This window comes from Copadichromis virginalis, linkage group LG7 (assembly GCF_057382275.1).
Source record: "Copadichromis virginalis isolate Kocher_CV1m ecotype Utaka linkage group LG7, C_Virginalis_male_GT1.1, whole genome shotgun sequence".
In the NCBI taxonomy this organism is placed as follows: domain Eukaryota; kingdom Metazoa; phylum Chordata; class Actinopteri; order Cichliformes; family Cichlidae; genus Copadichromis; species Copadichromis virginalis.
The window spans coordinates 37,417,684-37,430,301 of record NC_140624.1 but is presented as its reverse complement, the minus strand read 5'-3'; the positions used below and the strand labels follow the sequence as shown (position 1 = coordinate 37,430,301).

General features: G+C 40.5%; 1 protein-coding gene across 4 annotated transcripts in view; it reads left to right on the top strand.

Moving 5' to 3' along the window:
- rxraa (retinoid X receptor, alpha a) overlaps nucleotides 1-12,618 on the top strand; it is a 162,544-nt gene that overhangs the window by 112,155 nt on the left and 37,771 nt on the right. For all 4 annotated transcript variants that reach the window (XM_085463286.1, XM_085463289.1, XM_085463285.1 and 1 more), the window contains one exon: nucleotides 7,894-8,132. In XM_085463286.1, the coding sequence (XP_085319412.1) occupies nucleotides 7,894-8,132 (239 nt within the window). The remainder of the gene's footprint in view (nucleotides 1-7,893; nucleotides 8,133-12,618) is intronic.

Genomic DNA, 12,618 nt, shown 5'->3' with positions numbered 1-12,618 from the left:
AATTTGCTTATTTGTAGCTGTCACTTGTTTTTGTGTGCCCAGCGATTTTGACAAATTGGCAGGGAGAGCCTGCAGTCGGCAACGCTCTAAGTGGCTTACAGCTGTGAGTCACCCTTTTTTCTAAGTTGACGCTAAGAGAACCTGGACAGATTTAGTATTTAGTATTTATTTATTTATTGTCATTGTCAAGAACAATGAAATTGCGTTTGGGGCTTCCATACAACCCAAAAAAAAGAAGAAAATAATAAATACCCCTTAAAACCCAAGTGTACATATTTAACCCAGTGTGACTCCAATGCAATAAGACAATCCTTAGCAATAATGTTCGTAGAAATTCAGACAAAGACCTGAGAAACATGACAAAATACAACAATGCAACCCATTCAATATTATTGTACTGTGAGATATGATATCAGATATGATATCTATTTAAGAAAGAGGGGGGGGGGGGGCAGGAGGGGGAAGAGAATAAAGATATGATGCACCAATGCAGACCAGTTCATTGCTATTAAGAAGTTGGATATGGTTATTGTCCGTGAGAGGGGGGCAGAGAGTTCAGGAGCCTCACAGCCTGTGGATACAGGCTGTTGGCCAGTCTGGATGTTCTGGCCTGTATAGACCTGTACCTTCTCCCTGAGGGCAGCAGATGGAAAAGGTGGCGCGCAGGGTGATGTTGGTCCCGCAGGATACTGTGCACCCTCCTCAGACAGCGAGTGGGGAAGATATTACTGATCTCTGGCAGACTTGTTCCAATAATTCTGCCAGCTTCTTTCACCACCCGCTGGAGTGCTTGCTGATCGGCCTTGGTGCAGCTGGGGAACCACACTAGAAATCCATACGTCAGAACGCTGCTGATGGCACAGTTGTAGAAGTTCAACATCAGAGATCTGGGAATGTGTGCGCTCCGCAGTCTCCTCAGGTAGTAGAGGCGCTGTTGGGCCTTCCGTACAACTGAGGTGATATGGTTGCCCCAGGACAGGTCCTCGGTCACAGTTACCCCCAAGAATTTAAAACTGCTCACCCTCTCCACCGCCTCACTGCCAATGAAGAGAGGCAGATGCCACTCATTTCGCGAATGCTTCAGTATGCTTCACACTCACATACTCACTGCATGAGTTTGTGAGTGTGCTAAGCAGCTCCTTTAGTCAGAGACTGAAACACCCTCGCTGCAGGAAGGAGCGCTTTCACAGATCATTCATCCCAACAGCAGTTAGACTCTATTACTCCTCAATCACGATGTCATGACTCACTGGACACTGTGAACATCCACGGTCACCACTTCATGCATAATGGACCTTCTATGTGTATGGACATGCGCAGGTATATATGTATGTATATGTATACAAATGTATATTTAGTGTGCACATGTGTGTGTGTGTACATGTCTATACAGGGAGTACAGAATTATTAGGCAAATGAGTATTTTGTCCACATCATCCTCTTCATGCATGTTGTCTTACTCCAAGCTGTATAGGCTCGAAAGCCTACTACCAATTAAGCATATTAGGTGATGTGCATCTCTGTAATGAGAAGGGGTGTGGTCTAATGACATCAACACCCTATATCAGGTGTGCATAATTATTAGGCAACGTCCTTTCCTTTGGCAAAATCAAATCAAATCAAATCACTTTTATTGTCACATCACATGTGCAGGCACACTGGCACAGCACATGCGAGTGAAATTCTTGTGTGCGAGCCCCACAAGCAACAGAGATGTGCAAACACAACAACACAAACGAGCAAAATACAAGAATGGCCAACCTGAAACTAATAAATATATGTACAATATATAATAGTGTATGCATTTCTGGATGTGTATACTAAATATTTTCCTACGTGTGTGTGTGTGTGTGTGTGTGTGTGTGTGTGTGTGTCCACATTTTTACAAATTAAATAGTAAAAATAATAATAATAATAATAATAATAATAATAATAATAAAATATATAAAATATACAGAGTTGAATATGTGCAAAACAAGTGGCATTTATATACAGTATGGAGTGCATAATGTTGAAGTTCCAGTAGTGAAGCTGAGGTGTCTATGACGTGTTCAGCAGTCTGATGGCCTGATGGAAGAAGCTGTCTCTCAGTCTGCTGGTACGGGACCGGATGCTGCAGAACCTCCTTCCTGATGGAAGCAGTCTGAACAGTTTATGGCTGGGGTGACTGGAGTCCTTGATGATCCTCCCCGCTTTCCTCAGGCAGCGCTTCCTGTAGATGTCTTGGAGGGAGGGAAGCTCACCTCCAATTATCCGCTCAGAGCACCGCACTACTCGCTGGAGAGCTTTGCAGTCCCCAAAATGGGTCAAAAGAAGGACTTGACAGGCTCAGAAAAGTCAAAAATAGTGAGATATCTTGCAGAGGGATGCAGCAGTCTCAAAATTGCAAAGCTTCTGAAGCGTGATCATCGAACAATCAAGCGTTTCATTCAAAATAGTCAACAGGGTCGCAAGAAGCGTGTGGAAAAACCAAGGCACAAAATAACTGCCCATGAACTGAGAAAAGTCAAGCATGCAGCTGCCAAGATGCCACTTGCCACCAGTTTGGCCATATTTCAGAACTGCAACATCACTGGAGTGCCCAAAAGCACAAGGTGTGCAATACTCAGAGACATGGCCAAGGTAAGAAAGGCTGAAAGACGACCACCACTGAACAAGACACACAAGCTGAAACGTCAAGACTGGGCCAAGAAATATCTCAAGACTGGTTTTTCTAAGGTTTTATGGACTGATGAAATGAGAGTGAGTCTTGATGGGCCAGATGGATGGGCCCGTGGCTGGATTGGTAAAGGGCAGAGAGCTCCAGTCCGACTCAGACGCCAGCAAGGTGGAGGTGGAGTACTGGTTTGGGCTGGTATCATCAAAGATGAGCTTGTGGGGCCTTTTCGGGTTGAGGATGGAGTCAAGCTCAACTCCCAGTCCTACTGCCAGTTTCTGGAAGACACCTTCTTCAAGCAGTGGTACAGGAAGAAGTCTGCATCCTTCAAGAAAAACATGATTTCCATGCAGGACAATGCTCCATCACACGCGTCCAAGTACTCCACAGCGTGGCTGGCAAGAAAGGGTATAAAAGAAGAAAAACTAATGACATGGCCTCCTTGTTCACCTGATCTGAACCCCATTGAGAACCTGTGGTCCATCATCAAATGTGAGATTTACAAGGAGGGAAAACAGTACACCTCTCTGAACAGTGTCTGGGAGGCTGTGGTTGCTGCTGCTCGCAATGTTGATGGTGAACAGATCAAAACACTGACAGAATCCATGGATGGCAGGCTTTTGAGTGTCCTTGCAAAGAAAGGTGGCTATATTGGTCGCTGATTTGTTTTTGTTTTGTTTTTGAATGTCAGAAATGTATATTTGTGAATGTGGAGATGTTATATTGGTTTCACTGGTAAAAATAAATAATTGAAATGGGTATATATTTGTTTTTTGTTAAGTTGCCTAATAATTATGCACAGTAATAGTCACCTGCACACACAGATATCCCCCTAAAATAGCTAAAACTAAAAACAAACTAAAAACTACTTCCAAAAACATTCAGCTTTGATATTAATGAGTTTTTTGGGTTCATTGAGAACATGGTTGTTGTTCAATAATAAAATTATTCCTCAAAAATACAACTTGCCTAATAATTCTGCACTCCCTGTACATAGGAATAGTAGTGGTACAATAGTTATGTTAAGCTATATAGTTTATGTCTTGCATAGTTCCACAACCATATCCATAATCACATACTGTGTGTGCTACCGTTGTATATAATGTATTATCTTACTTATTTTTTCATTGATTGTACTTATTTGTATTATGATATCTGTACCTGAGCTGAGGTAACGCAAAAAAATCCCCGTCATGGATTCAATAAAGTCTTATCTTAATTTTTATTTTTGCTCTTACCTGCCCTGCCCTTTTTCAGTGATTGGCTTTACAGTCACTCTTATCTTTTGAACAGGTTTATTTCATATCTTGCATACAGTGCAAACAGCTGCCAGAGGTTGTTTTTCCAAGACTGCTCACGATGCATATTCCCATTTCCAGTTTAACAGGTTAAGATGGAATTGGCTATATGAAGAAACGCAGGCAGGAGTGGCAATGCTGCCCCCCCCCCCCCCCCCTTTTTTTTTTTCTCCACTTCTTTTTCCTTGATTAGTTGGGCTTAAAGTCAAAGTGTTGGTTGAAGATTTTACAGAGATTCTTTGAGTTGTATTTTTATAGTTAACTGATAACAGAAACTGGAATTTGAGATCTTGTTGTGTGAGCCGGGACTTTATCTCAAAGGAGAACTTGGCAAAGCTTAATTTAAACCTAAATGCACATGTCTTGTGTATGTACAGAGGAACCTTATTTCCATCTTGCTCCTTGCTTACTTTTCTTGTCCAGTCTAGTCATTTCTTTCCTTTCTTCTGTCATTCTTCTTGTTTTGTTTCTTCTTGATTCCCCTTCTCTCATTGGATCTTCCTTTCTGCTTTTTTTCTTCTTCTCCACTCTTCTGTCCTTACAACCATTATTTGTTTCCTTATCCTTTCTTTCCTTGTCTCCTCTACCCTAATTTTCTCTTCTGCTTTCCTCTCCGGGGAGGATTAGGACAGAGTCCTTTTCATCCTGCTGTAATCCTACACTGGCAACCCAACTCCAACAAGAGTAAACATACACACGCATACTGTACACTCAAACGCACACACAGATATTTCGCATTGAGAAATCTTTATGTTCTGGGAGCTTTGTCCAAACAAGACCATCCACATACAATCCAGTGTGACCACATGGTTCGCTGCTTGGTCATAAAGAGGGGGAACATTAGAGGGGAAAAGTGTTCTGCTTTGGATTTTCCTCTTCTCCAAAAGCTGTCGGAAGAAAGAGGGACATAAAGAATGAATGGGAGGGGAAAAAAGAGACATAACAGGCGGATCTACCTCCCAGCCTGTCTCTGTCATCCCCCCCTCTAGGTGGGGCCTTGCTGGGATTCTGTTTGCTGAGTCCCACTCTCCCCTACCCTCCACCCCCACTGAGAGCTACAATGGCAGATTGGCAACTCTAATACCGCCTCTCGTTTTATCTGCTTGAATTGAAACCCAGTTGGAGAAGGGTTATGGGAATTATTTTGGAGCTATGTGTGTGTGGGCACATATTTTTGGAGGAAAAAATCTAATCATACAGATAGAAGCTCAAGAAGTATCAGTCATGGGATCCAACACTGAAGTAACATAGCTAGATACAGAGCTGTTATTAGCCCCTTTTTTAACAAGTCTGTTTGTTTATTTTCCAAAGGATAGGGTGTTTCTGTGTGGGTGTGTGTGTGTGTCGTTTCTAACAGGAAGTTCTTTTGAGTCAAGCAAGATGTGCAGGAAGTATTTGGTTTGACTCAGCTGAAAACTGCACTGGTACTCAGTGCAGAGTGCTGCTAAAACCAGTGCTCCTGCAAATGTATTTTGTAGCATTTTTCTTTAAATGATTTGAGTTTGTATGGCTGTTACTTTGGCTACGTAGCAATAAAAAGGATGGGGAGAATTCCTAAAAGAAACTAAAGTTGCTAATCTCTGCCTTTAACTAGTTTAGCTATCTGCTTTTTTCCACTGTGCAGAAAATAGAGGAACCTGGTCACGTACAAAATGTGGGAGCGTGATAGACAAGCCACACTCCAACTCATTACATAACATGTGTCCATGCTCCCACTGCAGAGAGCAGACAGAGTGAACTTGCAGTGTCAAAATAGGACAGGGTATAAAGGAGGGTATTTAAGGACAACAGAGAAACTGATGTGAACCTCAGCTCTCTAATGCCAGCTATAAAAATGGATTGAGAAATTGTTGTAAATTAAAATACAAAAATGAGGGAATGTCTTTGGAGACACTGAGATATGTCACTATTATTATTATTGTTATTGTTATTGTTATTATTATTGTTATTATTATTATTATTCATGGACATTTTTGCAACATTTAATTGTTCAGCATTTTGCTTGCAAAACTAATTATGTGAATCAGTTACTGATAAGGCCACTGTTGTTTGATAAATTATAATGTCTATAAATACATTTATGTTCAAAAAGCTGGTGTGTCTTAACGGTGTGTTCCTTTGTGGGACATTTAATGAATAAAAATGGGGTCGATGGATGTGAGATTATAAAAAAGAATGATGGAAGCAAAGGCAGGCTCAGTCATAAATGGAAAGTATGCAAGACTGAACTGCAGTGTTGAAAGTTGAGACAGGAGGTTTGTTATCAGTACACATACAACAAAGTTGCCAAAGTCTCAGTGACATAGCACAGCATATCAGTACTTCTTTGCTAATGTTCTCACCTGTCTCATATCTTCTGTGTTGACAGCTGATGGAAAGATGGAAAGCTCAGTCAAGATAAAGAGTAGCTCTGATGATTGGGGGGGCTGTGAGCGCAGATGAGCTTTTGTACACATGACCTTATCCTTATCATTCTGACTTCAGTCTCAGTCACTGCAGGATTCTCCTCAGCTGTGGTGCAAGGTCATGCTTGTCATTTTCCTGAGCCCACTACTACCCCATTCATAAGCTATATGCAATATAAATCCAGTGTATATCCCTGACCTCGTAGATGCCTCAAGGAAGGACTTCAGTTTACCAGAACGAAGCAGTCTGTGAGAGAGCAGCAGAACTGCTTTGTAAAGTTATACAGTCTTTTTAAGTGTTTACCACATCCATGGCCCCCCATATCCATAAGTCTCTACTGTGTTTTATTTCTTTTAATGTCACACTTGTTTCTTTCCTTTGTCTCATTGTATATCTACGTTTGCCTTTACTTCACGGTGTGCTCTGCTCTTTGTGTTAAGCATTATACACATAGCTGGGAACAGGATTGACTGTTAAAGAGAAGACCATAGACAGTTTAAAAGGGGTATCTTGCCACCAGGACATCACCTACTGGTTTGTGAAGTCCCACTTAAATCTGTGATTTCAGCTTTTTGGCCATAGCCATCTTGGAAACCAGATGTAGTGACTTAGGGATGAATGAGATTGTGAAACTGTGCACTCGCTGGCTAATGATTTATGGTTGACAAATCATTAGCTAGCAAGCCTTTCCTGGATTATTCTCCTTTGTGACTCTTAGACGGACCACAGTTGAACAAATGGATTTAATCTTCTGTTCAGTTTGACCTGAGACTAGCAGGTGAGACTCATCAGGAAAGTGTTTAATGAAGTTGCAGATTAAGAAAGCCGAATGTCACTTTCCATACACTTCTAAGCAACCACAAGTCTTTTTTGGAACTACATGAGTTTAAGGCACTTTTACGCTGGCTTCACTTTTCAGACCTGGAAACTATGTCCATTTATGGTTGGTACATTACTTGTAAGTTTCCCAAGATATGTTAATCCATCAAAAATGATGGTGGAGAAAAACAGCAGAGTAAAGAAAACCAACACCCGGTTCATGTACACAAGCTTTTCATGACATTCTGCCCATACCCACAACCGTTCAGCCGCTGACTTTGTGGTTTTTCCACTATTGGTGATTGTTGGATTTAATTGTCTTAAGTGTTTTTTGCTGAATTGTCCATTTTCCTGCACAGCACTCACATTAAAGAACTGCCTTCACACTTTACCAGATGTGCTAGCCTTGCGGTGCCAACGACCCTGGCTGGAAGAAACCAAGTGTGAGAGCGTTGTTTTGAAGAATTCTGAGTGTTTATTCAAAACTTAGTTATCAAAGTGGCTTTTTGGTCCAAATTGTGAAGCCTTGCATCAGGTTTTTCCTGTCTCATTTTGCTTTGAAAATCTTATGAAGGCAAACTCAAAAGACCTTATTATCATAAGAAAATATGACGGGATGGTAAGAATTACCCGTGTTTATTATCAGTGATTTTCTTTGCTCATTGGAATCGTCAAGATAAAATGTGTAATTTTTTTGTTTTTTTTCCTGAACAGATTCATCAGGCCAGGTGACCTCTTCGCCCTTGGGATCACCAACCTCCCACCGTGGAATGCACCCATCTCTACTCAGCCCAACGTCCATGGGGCCCTCAGGCCCTCTCCACTCTCCCATCAGTACGCTGAGCTCTCCAATGAATGGCCTGGCTTCACCCTTCTCTGTCATCAGCTCACCCATGGGCCCTCACTCCATGAACTCACCTGGCATGGGCTACGGTCCTAGCGTTAGCCCCCAGGTGAGGCCTGTTAAGAGACACTTTTAAAAGTTTACATTTTAAGGATGATTTTATAGAGATTAGTAAGCATACTGACAACAAGTTATCTGCTCACTTTCTGATAAACCAAAAGATATATTTCTTTGATACTCACAGCCATAGCTGTTGCTTGCACTTTCTAATACCTGAAATAGTTTAAACCTGGAACTCTCGTGGTTAGCCCAAAGGTTTCTCACCCCAACCGGTCGCAGCAGATGGCCGCCCCTCCCTGAGCCTGGTTCTGCCGGAGGTTTCTTCCTGTTAAAAGGGAGTTTTTCCTTGAATTTGGTCACAGAGAAGATGCTGGACTGAAGACCTCCTACTGATAGCTTTAATTGCTAGCAGAGTTCCATGAATGTCTGTAGTTTCTCATGTTTGTTTGCAAAAGCTTGCCAAATATTGGCCAAGCAGCAGTATTACTAAGAAAGTGCGAAAGAACGAGTTGTGAAGTTGTGCCAGCATGTTTCAAAACTTTTGGTTTGAAGGCAAATGGTCTTCGTTTCTGGTTTATGTCACACTTTTCAAAGTTTCAGTACAGCTTGGAGAGCTTGGACGGTGTTTGTAGACAGATCCATCACTTTCATTCAAATTATAGGCGAAAGCAATATGCAGGTCTTATCTTCCCAGCAACTTTTGATCAACCTTCAGCAACTTGCAAGTGGTCAGGGAGTGCTAAATTATCCCTCACAGTGAGCGGTTGCTAGGTGGTCACTGATCAGTCTGTAAGCCAGGTGCGACTGGGACCTTATTCACTACATCTTACACTGTCAGCAGGATTTTCACATCCAAAATGTCCAAAATGGTCAACAGGTGTGTGGTCTGCAAAATGTCAGTAGAACCACTGCAGGGACAGTGTGGTTTATTTTTGTATCAAAAGGAAAAAGTTTGGAGAACTTAGACTGCTGTCTATATGTTGTGTTTTAATAAAGAACTGACAGTTTTTTGCACTATAGATCTCTCATTATAGACCAAATTCTGATTTTCATTAGTTTTAATTACATTTTCATTTGAGGTTTGAGAGTCATGCACATCATGGGTTGCTTTTTTATTTTAGGCAAAGTACAATATTGCAAATTTACAACATTAATAGAATCAATTCCACCTGTTTCCTCATATAGATTTAAATATGATGTTACTCCAAAATGCATTAAGTTACTTTGTAATTTTATTATTGTGCGTTTTAACAAATGTTTTTTAAAGTTAGCTATTTTTGGAAGAAATGTGATGAAGGAAATTAAATATCCATTACCATATATCCAATATCCATAAAGTGGATTTCATATATTCTATAATTGTAATTCAAATTAAAAACAAAGAAATAAATGAGGAAAAAAGTGAGTTACTAGTAGCTGGTTGTTTTGTTGGGGCCAACAAGAGGCACTTACAAAAGGCAAAAATTTAAGTTAATGACCCTTCTACCTTTTACAACTCTTAATTCTTCTATATAGATATTGTTGACCAAAAGTTTTGCTACTGTCCATTTTTAACGAGGGGCAAAAGCAGATCTCTGTAAATGTGAGGTGTGCACTGTATTTATTACACAAGATCAAGAAAAAAAGCCTCGTAGCAAGAAGCTGTAGTGTGTTTAGGGCAAAATGAACACCCATTAATGCTACATTTTTCATACTGTAAGAAACCAGAAAGCCTTCATCCTAGGTTTCATGAGGTTTTCTCTGTGCTCCCTTTCAGATCACAGAGAAGTGCAGCTGCCCTAAGCCAACCAGAAAAACCATTTACGTATATCGTGTCTTGCAAATTGCAGTCACATGTTTCAAAAGTGCAAATTACAGTCAAAACTTGCACACTCACACATATATGCACACATATCATTTTCGTAAGCCAGGCCCCAGCAGACAGAGACCCTGCTCTGACCCTGTGGCACAGTTAATCAAGTCCTATTCAACTGGGATTCCACACTAGTTTAGCTCTGTCACTCTTACTTCTATATCTGAGGCATATTTTTTCCCTGCCATATCTTACTCTCGTCTCTTTCTATTCATCCATCCTTTTTCTTTGGCTGTCCACTTTCCCAGTCTTGTTCTATCCTTGTCTATGTCACAACATCTCCATTTTCTCCCTTTGTCTCTGTCATTTTTGTTCCATCAATAAGCTTTGGTTTCTTTGCTATTAAATGCACACACGCAAACAATTGAGACATCAAAGCATACAGTGGCCCAGTTTCAGTTTGGTGCCATATCTAAAATTGAAATAGTTTCCCCCCAAAATGTGGTTGCTGCCCTTCTTTATGTTTGTTGATTTTTTATTTATTTTTTTTGGATGGGCTCTCCTCGCTATTGTTGAGCTTATCTGTGTCTTCTTAGTGAAAGTGTCCCACATGTAATGGAGTTTAGAGTGGATTAGGAGCACTTTGTGAAAGCAGCCAAAATCTTTCATTGCTAGAAAGCCCCTCGTCCTTCTCCCTACCCTCTCCTTCTTATTCCTGGGCACTTTATGATTCCAACACTTTCATCTGCACTGCCATTTCTGTCCTGGAGGGGTATTCTTTATTTGCAGGTGAAATTTTTAGTTAGCAAAACACTTTGGTGGGTTCAGCTGAACCTGCAATGTTTTTCACTGATTTACATTGTGATGATAGTGAGGCACACGTGTGGGGGTGGAGAGCTGATATTAGACTATGGTGGATTTTTAATTTGTCCAATAGTGGGACAGGAGACTTGAGAAAGCTGAATGACACTGAGGACCACACAACAACCAACTGAGCAGAGAAACAAAAACGGCTAGTTAGCAGTTAGCTCAATTATAAACCAATCAGATGCCTGAAAAATTAAAAGTAAATCATGAAATATACTGAAGCAACTGTCAGTGTACCAGGTTGTGGGGAAAAACTGCTCTGTCTCAATGAATCTTTTACACGTGCTTTAGTGTTTTGATATAACTTTTTAGGTGTACACATTAATCTTAAAAATATGTTTACATTATGGCATTCATGAAAAATATCCTGTGGTGTCAGCATACTGGGGTATTTTTGTACCGCCTCACAGCCAATCCCACCATTTTTAGTAGCTGTGTCAAGAACCAGTAACAACTGATTCAGTTAGTGCCAACTGTTTTAATACTGTACTTACAGTAATTATAGCTGGTTTAGTATTTACAGTGCTGTAGTGGTTCATTTGTTGAAACAGTTGATGTGAGGGCAAATGCGTCCAACAAACCGAAGGTTACCGTACTGGTGCGATTTAATTGTTTCTTTATTATTCAAAAAATAATGAAAATACATTTTTTGTAATGTTAAAATATCTTTAGATAACAAGAAAAAATATCATTTTGGCTGACTTTTTTGATTAGTCTGTCTAAGAGAAGCAGTATACACACAAGTATTATGCTTAACTTAAGGTGTATCTGCATACTATCATTATATTGCAAAGCTTTAAAAAAAAAATTCTCATTTCATTAATGCTAAAGAAAGGAAAAACAAAAATGTTATTGTTGACACCTGTGTTTTACATATTTCGAATGCCACCCAAACCCAAACTGTACAGGTGGTCTTGTAAACGGTTAACTATGAGTGATTCCATAACCGAGATTGTTGAGGCTTCTTGCTGCTGCTCAGCAAAGGTGGGGAACAGTGGTTTGATTTGAAAGTGCAGTGGCTTAGAGCATAAAGATGGTGGCACTGCCCTGTGGTCGTGAGGCGCGGCACATCTGATAAGACGTGATTTGAGTCAGACGGCATATGCCACTTAGACTTAACACTCGGCTGACTTGCTTTTGTCAGGAGCAGTTAACTGGAACGAGGTCACAGCTCAGCCTTTTTCACTACTTAACCGCCCAGACCAGTGTGAGACCCTGCCTAAGCTAACGGCTCACAATGCACAGGCGTGGACACACACCAAACTGCATATACTGTACTTTCTTTCTAATGATCATACATGCATATGTAGTATTATAAAATACAATAATCACAAGAATACCTTATTTGACCATCAGCTGCACTCAGCAGCATCTTCCAGTAGAAAGATTACATTTATAGATGGACATGCACGGTCAGGTGGTAATCGTGCTTACCTACTTTGCCCTAAAAGCTATATATTTTTCAATAAAAAACAGTGTATAAATGAAAAGCAGCAAGGTTTAACTATCCTCTACATCAAAGGTTTAATTGAAAACATGATGAAAGCTTGGGAGAAGATGAACAAAAGTCCTATTCATACAGGAGTCTCACATCCTCAGAAAAAAGCTAACCACATGTAAAGAGAGAGACAGTCCTTTATTATCAGCCAGTTCTTACATCTTGAACAACAGTACTTCCCCTTCAGCTCTGTCCCGAGCATCCAGACACAATGACATACTGCGGTTATGTTCTTTCTCTGTGAAGAGGACCATGCATTGTCAGCAAACATACTATACATAAAAGATATTGTGTGTTATTTGAAGCGCATACTTTGTCTTTTATTTCGTGGTTTTGCCAGGGTTGTCAACTCATATTTTCTGGAGTTCTATGAAGGGA